At 31.7% G+C, this 14,048-nt stretch overlaps 1 protein-coding gene across 1 annotated transcript; it reads left to right on the top strand.

The window, feature by feature from the left end:
- Positions 1–4,585: 4,585 nt before the first annotated feature.
- Positions 4,586–8,497, top strand: LOC118027768 (co-chaperone protein p23-2). Its single transcript, XM_035031226.2, has 6 exons — positions 4,586–4,741; positions 4,824–5,007; positions 6,317–6,476; positions 7,480–7,508; positions 7,610–7,652; positions 8,057–8,497. The coding sequence occupies exons 1-6, from the start codon at positions 4,596–4,598 to the stop codon at positions 8,089–8,091; spliced, it is 597 nt and encodes a 198-aa protein (XP_034887117.1). The 5' UTR covers positions 4,586–4,595; the 3' UTR covers positions 8,092–8,497.
- The last annotated feature ends 5,551 nt before the right edge of the window (positions 8,498–14,048 follow it).

The following is a 14,048-nucleotide window of genomic DNA, read 5'->3' as shown; positions in this document are numbered from 1 at the left end:
GATAAAAAATTGAAGAACATCCCATGTCAGGAAGTCAAAGATCATTACATGTATCTATCTTTTAGTTTATTGTTTTGACTTTTGGTTAGCGCATGATTTATTTATTCATGTAATTTTTAAAAACACGTAGCAACTTTTTATTTTTTCAATTAGATTTCTTCATGATGCAAGAAAATATGTTCATGATACTAGCTAGGGATGATTATTTTTTGTTTGATCTTGGACCAAAATAAACAATCAAACTAAATTTATGTTTTTTTCAAGTTTTGAACCAAACTGAACCAAAAACTAGTTCAAACTGACCTTTGTTAGTTTAGTTTGGTTTTTTCCTTTCCAAACTAAATTTATTTTAGTTTAGCTTTTTTCTAGGCTCAAGTAAATTTGACTTGGATATCTGATTTTTTTCTCTTTCTTACTAATCTTGCACATCAATTCCTATGGAAAGAGAAGTGATAAATCCTTTATGACTTGTGAGAAATTTATTATTCAGTTTTTTAACCCCTTATGTCTCATCCTCCAGTCGATCAGTGTATTAAAGTGAAGATAGGTTAATCAGTGCATTAGTAAGAATAAAGGTGACCAAATCAAAAATATATTTTGGAGCAAACAATCCCTATACATATTCGAAGACAAAAAAAAAAAAATGTTATTAGGTGTTCAATGCACTGAATAGTATGAATTTTTTAAACGACCTAATAGCATTAGATGGCACCTTTTAATGGTAACACACATTATAATGATAGTGACCAGTAATAAGTCCATACATCATATACATCTGAAATATAGAAGACGATCCATATGTCTTTGCCAAGGATTATGGAATTCTTGAAAATAAAAGAAGAAAAAAAACTTTAGGAGGAGATTAAGAGAGTAAAAGGAGAGGGGGTAACTACTAGTTGCTAATGAGATAGGGTTTGAGAAAAGTTTTTCTTTACACATATTTTTCTTTTATACTAGGTTTAGTTTTGGGTTGTCTGGTTTTTTTTAGTTTTGGACTTCTAAACAAAAACCCAATTGAACTGAATTTTTTTTAGTTTTTCTTATTGGCTCATTCAGTTTTTTTCTTAATTCAGCTTTTTTGGTTATTTTCTTGATTTGATTAGTTGATTGGTTTTTTTTTTCACTTTTGATACTAACATATTCTTCTTCTTCTTCTCTTTTTACATTGAAAATCAGCTTGAAATCCCACCCATAACATATCATAGGTAATTAGCTAATCTCATATTAAAAAATAACTTTCTTTTAAAGATCCCTATCTTGATAGATAATTTGTCAAGGTATTATTCTCTTGTGAAACATGATGAAGATAACAATGTCAATGTCATTTGATAAGGTTGTGTTTGGTTAATATTTTAAGATATAAAAGGCATATATAAAAATGACATAAACATGTTTGGTTGGATAAATAGAGATAAAAACATAAAATAGGTTTTTCTCGAGATAACAACCAAACATTATCTAAGAACATTAATATCAATAAGAATAGCATAACAAGAAAGTAATAAAACCTTTAGAAATCATGATAGTGTGAATCGTTTCTTGTTAATTAGATTCAAGAATAACCATTAAATATTCAACATCCTATGTGAAAAAATGGCTTGCAAATTTATAACCATAACTATATTGATCCTATTTAAAAAGTTGAAAAGTGAGTGATTAATATTGATCCTATTAAAGTTCATAAGCCATAGTAAACTCATAGAGCACCTCTCATCCTAACTATTTTAGGGATGCCGGATGAACTAATAAGAAGTAACCCATAAGGTTATTATAGGTAATTTTAGTGTAGCATATTGTTGGCAAAATCAAAAGCCAGTTTACAATATTTTATCATTTGTTGAACTTGCTTAAGGAATTTGTACAAGTGTTCTTTTTAAAGGTCTATAATTAATAGTGGATCACTAGCTTACTTTCAACAATTGCAACTACTTTTTAATTATAAAAAAGCTATTATTGATGAAGCACAAGCTTAGGTTTGAATTTCTACAATTTATATGGTAAAATAATCCTAACCTAAATTGGTGATAAGTTGGGACATAAATTAAGATGAACAAGGCAACCCTATATTTTTGCCTGTGATAATTTTGCTAGGGTTTGCATCGAGGTTAATTTAAGTAAACCTCTTGCTTTGAAATCTTGGTTAAGGTGATGTATTTGGAGAGTAGAGTATACGGTTATATATTTTGTTTGTTTTTATTTTGGGATTTATGGGTATAAAATGGAGAATCAAGTAAGGTGTTTGTAGGTAGAAATATCATTTACTGCTTTTGTTATGTTTGATAAGGTTTATGTTCTTTTCTATATAATTTAGAGTCTAGATTAGACTATAACAAAGGTGGTGTGCTAGACATATATTTGCAAATTAGAGGAAGACCAATCATAGTGAAGACATAGAAAAACAATTTTGAACTTGTGCCAAATCAAGTACAATATAAGAATTAGATGAATACCTTGAGTAATTAGAGAAGTATAACAACGTAAAAGTAGAAAAGTATTGAGAATGATAATATAAAGCTTACTTTAGTATTAATGCTAAATCTAATGTAGCTTGAGATGGCTAGGATTCCATGTCTACATGTTATAATTGTTTGTGTTTGTAGGAGGTGAGCGCTGGAGAAATATGCCATTCATCAGTATTCAAAAGAAATTTTCCCTAATCCCTAAGAATTCTCAGTTAAACTTGTTAATGGTGAAAACGGTTGACCTAAAATTGCATTACTAAATGTTGTATGAAGTCTTAACCATGAGCAAAAGAAAGAAGAATGAAGATGATGCAATTGAAAAAGAAGAAAAAACCACTTACCAGAGTTGGATGTTTTGTTTATGAGTTTGGTTTTTTCCTAAACAAAAACCAAACATTAATGCATCCTAAAACATGAGGATCGCTAGTGTAAAAAAGAGATGTCTTGACTTTTTTATACTATTATTATTGATGTGAATAAAAAAGAAAGAGAGAAACATTGATCTTTGAAGTTTAATCAATATTCTACAAGCAATAAATGCTGATGGTTCAACTGCAGGGCTTTTAGAAAGAACTGTTTTTTGTCTTTTCCAGAAGGAGTCTCTGATTTCATATTAAGGTTGAATCTCAATTTTATAATTAATTTGGACGTTAAGTTTCATAAAGAACTTATGAATCATGTTGGTATTATTTTTGGAGCCTCTAAGTTCAATGCATTTCACTAATTTTGAATATTAGTATTTTTCTATGATGATGCTTGGTGAATATAACATGCAATATTTTGTTCATCAACTTATTCAAATAATCATCTATTCTTTTAAAGTGATGATCCCACTATAATTATGAATAAAAAGTTGCAATATTATAGAATGCATCTTTAAAAATTGAATTAGAAATGACTTTGTTGTAAATTTTTTAAAATAACAAGGACTATACTATTTGTTTCTTCATATTAACAAAACCTAATTGGGGTTGGAAAAGCACTCTAGCTCCGGACCTTCTAGCATTGTTCACTGTAACAGAAATAGTGTAATGGTCATTATATCTTTCCACCTAAAACACTTAACACTATCTTTCAAGAGTATTAAAGTATTTTCATGTACCCATTAATTATTACAAAATTCATCAAAAATAGATGAGTCTTTTCTCATCTAGATTGCATAGTAAAACAATCAAAATATCATTAGAAGCAAAAAATTAAATTTGGTGTCAAGGGGCATTCTCGTCTTTTCACAATATTTTTTTTCGTTATTATAATGCAAAGACAATTTGATATTTGACCAAATATAAAAATAATAAACAATTAAAACACACAGTAAAATGATAAAAATACATGTGAAAGCAAAAAATTTAAACCTAGAGTCAAGAGACTTCTTAGTCTTTTCATAATGATTTTTTTTTTGTAATTATAAAGTGAGCTCAAGGGCATTTTTGGTATTTGGATAAATAAAAAGATAAATGAGAACTTGCGCGTGTTGTACACTAAAGGCTCGTGAGAGGCGTCCATGCTATCTAGAAGGTGTGTGTAGTGCCTCCTAACATCCAAAAATACATTTTTATGTTGTTAGAATCATCATCATGTTCTCTTCTTGTTTGTACAGTGTGTGTCTACAATGGTGATTTGATATGTCACATGTGAGCCTTTTTTTCCTCTTCTTTCATCCTTCAATATTTGATTAATTTGGAATTGGATTTCATGGTTTGTTTAAATTAGATGTTTTAAGTCTAATAACTTAGATTATAAGTTTGAAAAGTTAACATATATATTTTTTTTTAAGATTTTATGATTCTTTTTATTTTTTATTGAATTATAATTTCATAATATAAACTATAAATTTAACAAAATATCTCAGATTGACTTGATTTTAATTATTATGGTTATAAATTTTTATGATTGATTTTTTTATGATATTTTTTTTCTTTATATCTAATATTATTTTTTAAAAAAAGATTATAGTCCGGTCCATGCTATTATTAGTAAGATCTTGTTTAGAAATGTAATTTGCGTTCTATCAAATTTTAATTTTTTATATATTTTTAAAATATTTTAATTTGCTGGTTTTAAAATTAAGTTTTTAAAAATTTAAAAAATATTTTTAAAAACAACATTACCATCCTCTTAAAACAATAATTTATGTACAGTTCACTGACAAGAGCAGGCAAAGACACAGTAGTCGTCTTCTTTGTAGGGTTTTACTGTTGGCTACTGCCCACTGCCATTACCCTCAGACGACCACTCGTTTCCGCCATCAGCCACCCGCCCTCCATAGAAACAATGAGGTCAGGTCATTTCTCCTGTCCTCCCATTCTCTCTGACTCTGACTCTGCAATTATTTTTTACTTTGGTGGTTTGTATGTGCAGTCGGCACCCAGAGGTTCTGTGGGCCCAGAGATCAGACAAGGTTTACTTGACGATTGCATTACCTGATGCTAAAGACGTATCAGTGAAATGTGAAGGTGAAGGGTTATTTAGTTTCTCTGCTGTTGGGGTTCAAGGCGAATCCTTTGATTTCAGTTTGGAACTCTTCGGAAACATTGTTCCTGAGGTATTTATTTATTTTATTTAATTTCTCTTTGTATTTTCACTCTTTTGGCATTGAGTTGTGAAATATTTTGCGGGTTCTTGTCATTTGATTGGAAAGAGAACATTTGTGTAGTTGATGGTTTGCAGTCATTTTGTTTCATTGGAAGAAGAATGTTCATGACGGGTTCTTTTTTGAATTTGATAGATTTGAAGCCAAGTTGGGAATTGCTGCATTTCTTTTGGCCGTACTTTTTAATGCATCTTCATGTTAAGCATTTTTGTGTAAAAAATTGGCTTAGTTTGGAGAAAATAACTCATGCATGTTGTGCTTCATGCTCTGTTTTCTTTTCTTTTTTCTTTTGGGTGGGAAAATTTATGGATTAAGTTAGAATAGCTGACAAGAGATCCAATGTCGATCTATGTAACCATCAATACTGCTCCCCTTAGAATAGTTCTCCTTTCTATCTGCTGTTATCACTTTTGCTTTTAATGACTCTCCATCGTTGTCTCTGTCATTCTGTTTTTGTTGCCACTAGCTCTGGAACCATTTCCGATGTGATGCCTTTGCTTAAACGCCTCCTGGGTAAAAAAGAAACAGAAGGATAAAACTTAAACACAGAAAAAATTTCTTGCTGCTAATTCAATATCAATCAACGCCTTTCTAATCAAAGAGATGTTACTTCCTCTCCTTCTTCCTCGCCCTCCCTCCCTCCCTCCCTCCCTCTGGTTAGCTTACAAGTAAATGATTAACTATTTATGAATGAATTAGCATAGAGCCAGTCAGTCTTACACTTATACTCTGATGGACAAGTTAGCATGAAACCTCATTTTGAAGCCAGGCTTCCAATTCACTCTGATGAAACATTACTACTCAGGATAAGTTCCATGTTGTGCTTGCAGACATTCCTTAGGTTTTTGTGCACATCACATCGTCAAGAACATCCTGAGGAATATTTTCTAGAATTATTGTTGAGTGTCCATAAGCATTGAATATAAGAAAATGCTTGTATCTCAAAATTTTCATTTTTTTTTCATGCCATTCCTGATCTGTTACTCAAAGGGTTTTCATGTAGCATATAATATCCAATACTTAGAATTGTCTCCTACATCTTATGCTTTTTTTGTAATGTAACTGACCTGCTCAAGTTAGAGAAACCCGGTGCCACATAATTGAGAATTTTGTTCATATGACATTTCAACGCGTAGTATTTCTAAATCGCAATGTTTAAATATGAAAATTCCTAGTAATTCCCCCCCTTTTTTTTTTTTCATTGCAAACTTTTGAAATGTTATAATGCTCATGCTTTAAGGCTTTGATGTTAACTATGCAGGGTTCTAAAACTAAGGTTGGGTTGAGGAACATTATATGCTCAATCCAGAAAGAAGAGAAAGTCTGGTGGAAAAGGCTGTTAAAATCTGAAGGGAAGCCTGCTCCTTACATTAAGGTGGATTGGAACAAGTGGTGTGATGAGGATGATGAAAAGTCAGCTTGTAAGTTCTCACGACCTGTTCTTCGGGTTATGATATGAGGTCTCTCAAAGTTCTATATGGGGCTCAAGTTTTCAAAACACGATTCTGCCCTTAGTTAGGGTATACTATAATTGATTGAACTTCATGATATCTAATCCTGTCCCAAAGTCCTGTCATTTGATTGTTTAATGCATTTAACTTGGGTGGTTTAATATGTAAAAGCCTAGCACAAGTTGGACTTGCCTTGTTAAATTATCTTCCTCTAATTTGTGTGTGGTCCTGTTTTCCCCTGAATAGCTTAGTGTTTTTCTCTTGGGTTGTATTTTTGGCTTCTGTTTCTTGATGAACAGGTATTGTTCTATCTTCACATGAAAAATGGGAGTGCACATTAGTGAGGTTCTACTAGCCAGGAAAATTCTGTTACCTCTACCTGTTCTCACCGTAGGCATATAGGAAATTAGATATCTTCCTAGCTTGAAGAAGAATTGTATGCTAAAAGACTCTCAAGAGTCATTTTGATTGATTCTAGCCATTGAATTGTGTTAACCATGGATGTTGATATTGCTATTGTATGGTTGACATTCATTATCTCTCACTATGAGCACCATAATGTGCAGAATATGTAATTCCAATGTTTATAGAAAAATTAATTAGTTTTTACACCTTTCAAAGTGTTTGCAAGCCGTGACTGTTTTGTGCACCATGGGTCTGCGTGGCATGAAATGACTGAACAATTCTTGAAATTTATTAGCAATACCATGATGGTGATGCTTTTGAGTTTTGTTAGCACTTGTGCTCTTCAATGAAAATAAAGTCTCTATTCTTTCAACCATTATTGCATCCCAGCACAATCCTTAGCAATCTGGGATGCATGAACTTTTCCTTATTTCTCGTTGTTCACTGCATAACAAGGCTGCTTTATGATTTGTATTAAATAACTCAAGAATATATGGTTCAGTATGCAAGAATTTACAGCTTCAGTTTCTGATTGAATCTGATATCAAATTTCTGTTGTCCCTTGCAGCTGATGCCTCTGACGACAATAATGCTGGGGTAATTTGTTTTCTATTTTTGTTTGGTTTTCTGTTAATTTAAAGAATGATTATAGCAGTACTTCAAGTCTCCTTGATTATTTAACACTTGTTCTTTTGCAGGATGAAAAAGATGATGGGAGCAGTGATGATGAAGGAATGCTTTGTAAGTTAGACCTTGGTTGCATCATATTTACCATCCTCTGTGTGTACGTCACATGCATAGATAGGATTCTGCAACAATGTAGTAAGCAGTGTGTGCGTAATTTTGATAATCTTTATATGCATTATCATCTATGAACTTCCAAACCCCTAAGTGCATGTAATGAAAAGAATGCTTTGTGACTTTCAGTCCACATGGAAAATTCGAGTTTTTTTATTCCAAAACTACGATGACAATTTTTTTAAAAAAAACATTATTCCACTATTTTGCAGTCCATATCATTTCAAGTGTCAAATTATGCATTGTACAAACGAAAAAATTGCTTTTGTCTGTGCACCTTTACCTTTAATTTCATTTCTTCTATTGCTTGTGATGCCATATCTGACTGTATGAGACATTGCTTGCAGATCTTCCTGATCTTGAGAAGGCAAGGGGAAATTGATGACAATCAGGGATCAGTGTTGTTAATGACATGGAATTGGAGTTCCAGGGATCACAGAACTGCATCAATTACAGGTATGCAAGGGGATCGAAGTTAAAAATATGCACATTGCTGAACTACTATAACTGAAGACTGTATATATTAGATGTGCAATTTTAGTAAAATAGAGGCTTACTTCTAGGATTGAACTCATCTGAAACTACTTCGAGTTATCTGAGGTCTGACTTGTATCCCCCCCTTCCCTGGTCTTGAGGCTGTCGGGAATTTTCAAAACTTTACCAACACTAAGGGACTTTCAGTTACTGGACACCATGGTACCTGTTGCTTGACTGGATAAAGGATATGATTTAACCACTCTCACCTATAATCTGCCTCAAGTAATGTTGATTTCTCAGTCTTTGATGTATGCTTGCAATTGGAAATTGATCTGTTTGTGATGCCGGGAGATGTTCAGGTGCCAACCTGCAAATTTTCTTTCAATTCTAAGTGTTCCGCTGAGATCAAATTGAATTGAAGATTTACAAGTTATGTAGATTTATTCAAGTGGCTCAGTAACAAGCTCACATGGTTGGAAAGAAAATTAGGCAATCGGAATAAACAATGCATGTAGTTTTTCCAGGAACTCTTAACTTTTGTATAGCAGAGGCCCTTTTTGGGTTAGAAATTAAGTAGAATTCAGCTATAAAGATTTATAAAATCCCTCAAATTGTGTTCCAAAATTAACCATCCGAGGGTTAACCTGATTGCAATTAAATTCAAATTTGCTTATGAATTGAATTTATTTGCTTATAAATTGAATTTAATTCAGCATGTAATTTGATTTCGAATAGGCTGTTAAATCAGGGATTGAATTGCAAGGCTAGGGGAAGATTCCACCCCATTTTATTGTTTTTGGTCACGCAATGGTTTTTTTTTTTAATTTCATATTTTAGAATCGAGTTTATTTTTAATAATGTTTTTTGATTGCCTAGCTTTTGACGAACAGTTGATGCTCGATTTTGCTAAAAAAAAGAAGGTTTAATTTTATTGATTTAAAATAATAATAATAATAATAATAATAATAATAGAGATTGGGGTAAACAGGTGGTGGAAAAAAGGCAAACATGAGCTTGCATGCGCTAGTGCGTATGCATAAAGGAACCCATTGCATTGTTGACGCCTGTGCTGCTTTCTTTAATTTCGTAACGCCTTCGTCCTTGGTGTTTCTATAAGCATCTTGCGGAGTTTGTCACGGTAGTGCAGTGCGTGTTGTTAGTTGAGGCGCGTGGTTACTCTTGTTTTATTTTCTCTTCTCATCTCTATTTTCTCTCTCATCTTTTTTGTTTTCAAACCAATTTTCTCCAAAATAGCAAGATATCTTATTGTTTTATTTTGACAAATCCGGTCTTTATTCTTTTAATTATTGTTTTATTTTTATGTTTTGAATTTTTTTTTTTTTTTTTTTTTGCAATTGCATCTCTTATTATTAAGTTAATTGAGAATTGAGTTTTATAATTTTTTTTATTTACTTTCTACATAGTTATTTCAGTCTCATGATTTAGATTACAAGTCTGAAAGGTTAGTCAGGATTAACTCTAGTTGTCTTTTTAGTTTTTTTTTTAGAATTATTTTTTTTTTAATTTCATCTTTCAATATTGGTGGGTTTGAGATTAGGTTTTGTAATTTTATTTTGCTTTATTTTTAATGGGATTATCTTAATCTTATGACTTGGGCTGCAAGTTTGACCGGTTAACTTGAGTTAATTCAAGTTTTTTTTTTTTTTTTTTTGCCCTTCAACTTTAGGCTGGTTTAAGATTTGCAATTCTTTTCAATTTGTTTTCTACATGTTATCTCAGTTTTACGAAGCAAGTTGCGGGCTTGAAGAGTAAGAGCGTGTTTGGCAGTGTGGTAGCGATTGCTTTTCAAATAGCTTTTCGTGCCGAAATACATGCCAATGATGTTTTTTCATTTTTTAAAAATCATTTTTGACATCAGCACATCAAAACGATCCAAAAGGTACAAACCGAACTCAATTTTAGCAAAAAAAAATAAAATTTGAATTTAGGCAAAACACCGTTTGGAACGCAATGCCAAACGGTGTCTAAGCCTAATGAATCATTTTGTTTTTTTGGTATTTTTTATATAATTATTTTTCTTTTTAGTTTTGGCATTTAACATTTAGTTGATTGAGAGTTCAACTTTATGATTTTTTTTTAATTTGTTTTCTATTAAGTTATCTAGGTCCCATGATCTTAGTCGCAAGTTTGATTAGTTAATTTATGTTGATTCATTTTTTTTTTAAATTGCTTCTTTTATGATCCGTCTTTCAAAATGAAATGCTTAAAAGTTGGGCTTCATATTTTCTTTTAATTGTTTTTTCATGGGATAATCTTATTCTTATGAATTGAATGGCACAGGTTTACTCTAGTTAATTTAAGTCTCTTTTCTTGTTCTTTTTTAAAATTTAATATATATTAAATTTTTATCCTTCAATATTTTTATTTATTAGAAATTGGACTTTCTAATTTATTTTGCTCTGCTTTATATGAAATTATTATGGTTTCATAACCCAAGTCACAAGGTTTACAAGTTAGCTAGGGTTGGTCTAGGTCGATTTAATATGTTGAAATCTCAATATTTTTTTTTTTAAAGAAAACAATGTCATCTAATAATGTTATATTCTCAGTATTCAAAAAGGATATCGTCTAATATGCATCAAATTTTGAATTCATGGTTGATTTCTTTTATGTTAAAAACCATGTTAATAAGTCCTGTACTTATACATTTTTTTATATTTTTTTTAAATAATCTGATCCATGACATAACATAAATCAAATATCTAATTTTTCCTAAATCAAAGATAAACGTGTCTTATACTACCCCTACCTCATAGGAGAAAGTTGTTCGTTCAATAGATGGAACTTCTAAAAGTATTTTTTTTTTCAAACTATTCATAATTATTAACAAAACTCTAAAACATGCGAGATTTCTACTGTAAATGCATGTACTTTGGACAAAGACAATTTACTGTGAACTTACTGTACATGCACTATGGATCAAGAGACAATTAATTATGGACTTGCATAGTTGCTTTTGCATTATGGACATATAGTGTTTGCACTGTGAACGACATTGTAGCGCCTAAGGACATTGCCTTCTCTGCCAAAAGCTATTGAGTCTGGCTGCCAAGTTAGGCCTATAACACTTCCAACAAATGTCAATAGTATTGGGTCTTGCTATAACGCCCGAGGGGGGTTTGATGCAAATCAGGACACAGGACTTCATACGACTCCAGGAAGTTGATGCAAATTAGGACACAAGACTTCATACGACTCCAGGATTAAAGCCTCTATCAACATAGGAGTCTGCAATTTTATTTCTTTCCTGTTATTACTTTTCTAGTTTATTAGTTTCCTAGTTGGATTTGGAATTTTATTCTGTTATTCTTTTCCTAGTTTATTATTGTCTCCTAGTTAAAACTGGAGACTGTATTAGTATTTAAAGAGGATGAACGTAATACAAAGGCAAATAGTTCTTTGCCATCCTACGAGCTCTGCTTTGAGTCTTCATTGGAGTGATTCCAATACACAGAGAGATTCTGTGCTAATTCCTATTTGTTTATATTCAACGTAAAGCTGCCCCCAATAGATCGTTGGCACCAGGGTTCCTCTATTGTGTTTTTGGTCAAGAATTGCAATTAGAGGTGTTGCCTTCTCTGTCAAAAGCTATTGGGGTCTTTCAAAACAAAGTGTCAATTATTGGGTTTTGCTACCTAGCAGAACCTAAAATAAAAAATTTGTTTTTGACTTCACATTAATATTCTTTTGATATTTTTGTATTATTTTTTAACATATATATTTTTTAAAATATATTATATTGAGATTGGGTTTAGCTATGTAGCCAGATCCATGGTTGCGTTAGGCCCTGCCTACAAGCAAGACCTAACAATGTTTGGCCTTGCTTGCAGCAGGACCCACCACTAAAATGGGTCGTGCTGCCTCCAGGCCTAACATTGCTCAGCCCCTTTCCAACAAGGACCCAATAGCTTGGGCCATGCCAAGCAGTAGGACCCACCAGTGGTGGGCCCAACCTTCCAGCATGATCCAATATGTGTTACTAGAGCCAAGGCTAATAAGTCCTGGTTAGTTAAGGGTACTTGACAGACAGCAGACATTGGCAACTATACATGCTATAAATAATCTTGTAAGTCTTTTTTTTCCTTTAAAAAAGAGAGATTCATTCATATCAATATTACAAGGCAAAGAAAAGCTTCAAAACCAAAAAGGGATATCCCGATTTGCATGCCTACTTGATTGCTTCATAAATTGGATGTGCATTTCTCTTGGAATCAAATAGCTTATGGGCTTATAAGGAACTATAAATGCTTGGAAGTGGCACTCCAATAGGCACTGAAATTAGATTTCTCTGATTAATTTTTTTTTTTTCAAAATAAATTGATGGAACTTTTTTATATCGACCAAAAGTTAAGTGATAATAATTTTTTTCCCGTTTCAGGTTGGGTTGAACTTTCTAATTAATTTTGCGTTTCAAAAATTCTGTGAATTTTTTTTGATAATTTCTCAATTTTTTTTATTACAAATTAATATTTTTTATTTTTGTATTATTTAAAAAAAAACATGTTGACATTTGGCTGCAACGCTAGACTCAAGAAATTTTAAAGTTTTAATTTTTTTTCTTTGCTTTAAAATAATTTTTTTTTATGTTTGTATATTATTTTTCAATATATTTTTAAAAAATATATATTGAGATTGTGTCTGGTTGAGAGGAGAGACCCGAGAGATTTATAAATTTTTAATTTTTTTTTATTTATTTCAAATTAATATTCTTTTGATTCTTTTGTATTATTTCTTTTAATATTTTTAGGCACTGAAATTAGATTTCTTTCATTTAAATTTGCCTTTTGAATTAAATTGATGTGACTTTTTTATATTGACCAAAAGTTGAGTGATGATAATTTTTTTTTTTCATTTCAGGTTGAGTTGAATTTTCTAATTAAATCATGTTTAATTTTGCGTTTAAAAAATTCTTTTAAAAAAAATTTGACAATTTCTTTTTTTCTTTACTTCAAATCAATATTTTTTTTATATTTTTGTATTATTTTTTTAAATGTTGACATTGTGTTTGGCTGTGAGCTAGACCCAAGAAATTTTAAAATTTTAATTTTTTTCTTTGCTTCAAAATAATTTTTTTATAATATTTTTATATATTTTTTAATATATATATATATATATATTAAATATTGAGATTGTGTTTGGCTGAGAGGGGAGACCCAAGAAATTTAAAAAGTTTATTTTTTTTCTTCCCTTCAAATTAATATTCTTTTGATCTTTTTGTATTATTTCTTTTAATATTATTTTTAAAAAATTATACTAAAATTGTGTTTGGTTGCATAGCTAGACTCATGGCAGTATTGGGCTCTACCTACTAGCAGGACTCACCGCTGCTGGGTCCTTCTAACATGCATGACCCAATGATGCTAGGCCTTATTGCCTAGCAATGATGGGCCCATATGGATACCCAGCTGCTGGGTTCTTTTGTCAAGGCCCAAGTTTATTGGGTATGTGTCAGCCGCGCAGACCCAATAATAGTGGGTTTGACTGCCCGGCAGCGATGGCCCCAGCAGTAAGTATGACTTAATAAAATTAGGCTATGCTCTACCAAGACCCTACAACAGAGGGTAATTGGATCTGCGGTCTGATCCAAGTTTCTTGGATATGACTCTACTGCCAGACCTAATGATAGTAGATTGGTTTCCTAACAAGACCTAGCAGCGATGGGCATTTGGATCCGCAACTAACCAAAGTTCATTAGGTGTGGCTCTCCTGCCAAACCCAATGATGGTGGGCCCAACTTTACAATAGAACCCAACAGTAGTGGGCCCAAGTTCCATCATGACCTACTAAAGATGGGCTCAGCTTTCACTAAGACCTGCTAGTTTTAGATCCTTTGGCCACTAG

This window comes from Populus alba, chromosome 19, assembly GCF_005239225.2.
Source record: "Populus alba chromosome 19, ASM523922v2, whole genome shotgun sequence".
NCBI classification, from domain to species: Eukaryota; Viridiplantae; Streptophyta; class Magnoliopsida; order Malpighiales; family Salicaceae; genus Populus; species Populus alba.
This window is presented reverse-complemented; position numbering and strand designations above follow the sequence as displayed.

Excerpts from the sequence above, each read along its gene's own strand:
- LOC118027768 (XM_035031226.2), top strand. The coding sequence starts at position 4,596 with ATGTACAGTTCACTGACAAGAGCAGGCAAAGACACAGTAGTCGTCTTC. Across the intron at positions 5,008-6,316 it reads TCGGAAACATTGTTCCTGAG|GGTTCTAAAACTAAGGTTGG; the intron begins GTATTTATTTAT and ends TTAACTATGCAG. Across the intron at positions 6,477-7,479 it reads GGATGATGAAAAGTCAGCTT|CTGATGCCTCTGACGACAAT; the intron begins GTAAGTTCTCAC and ends TGTCCCTTGCAG.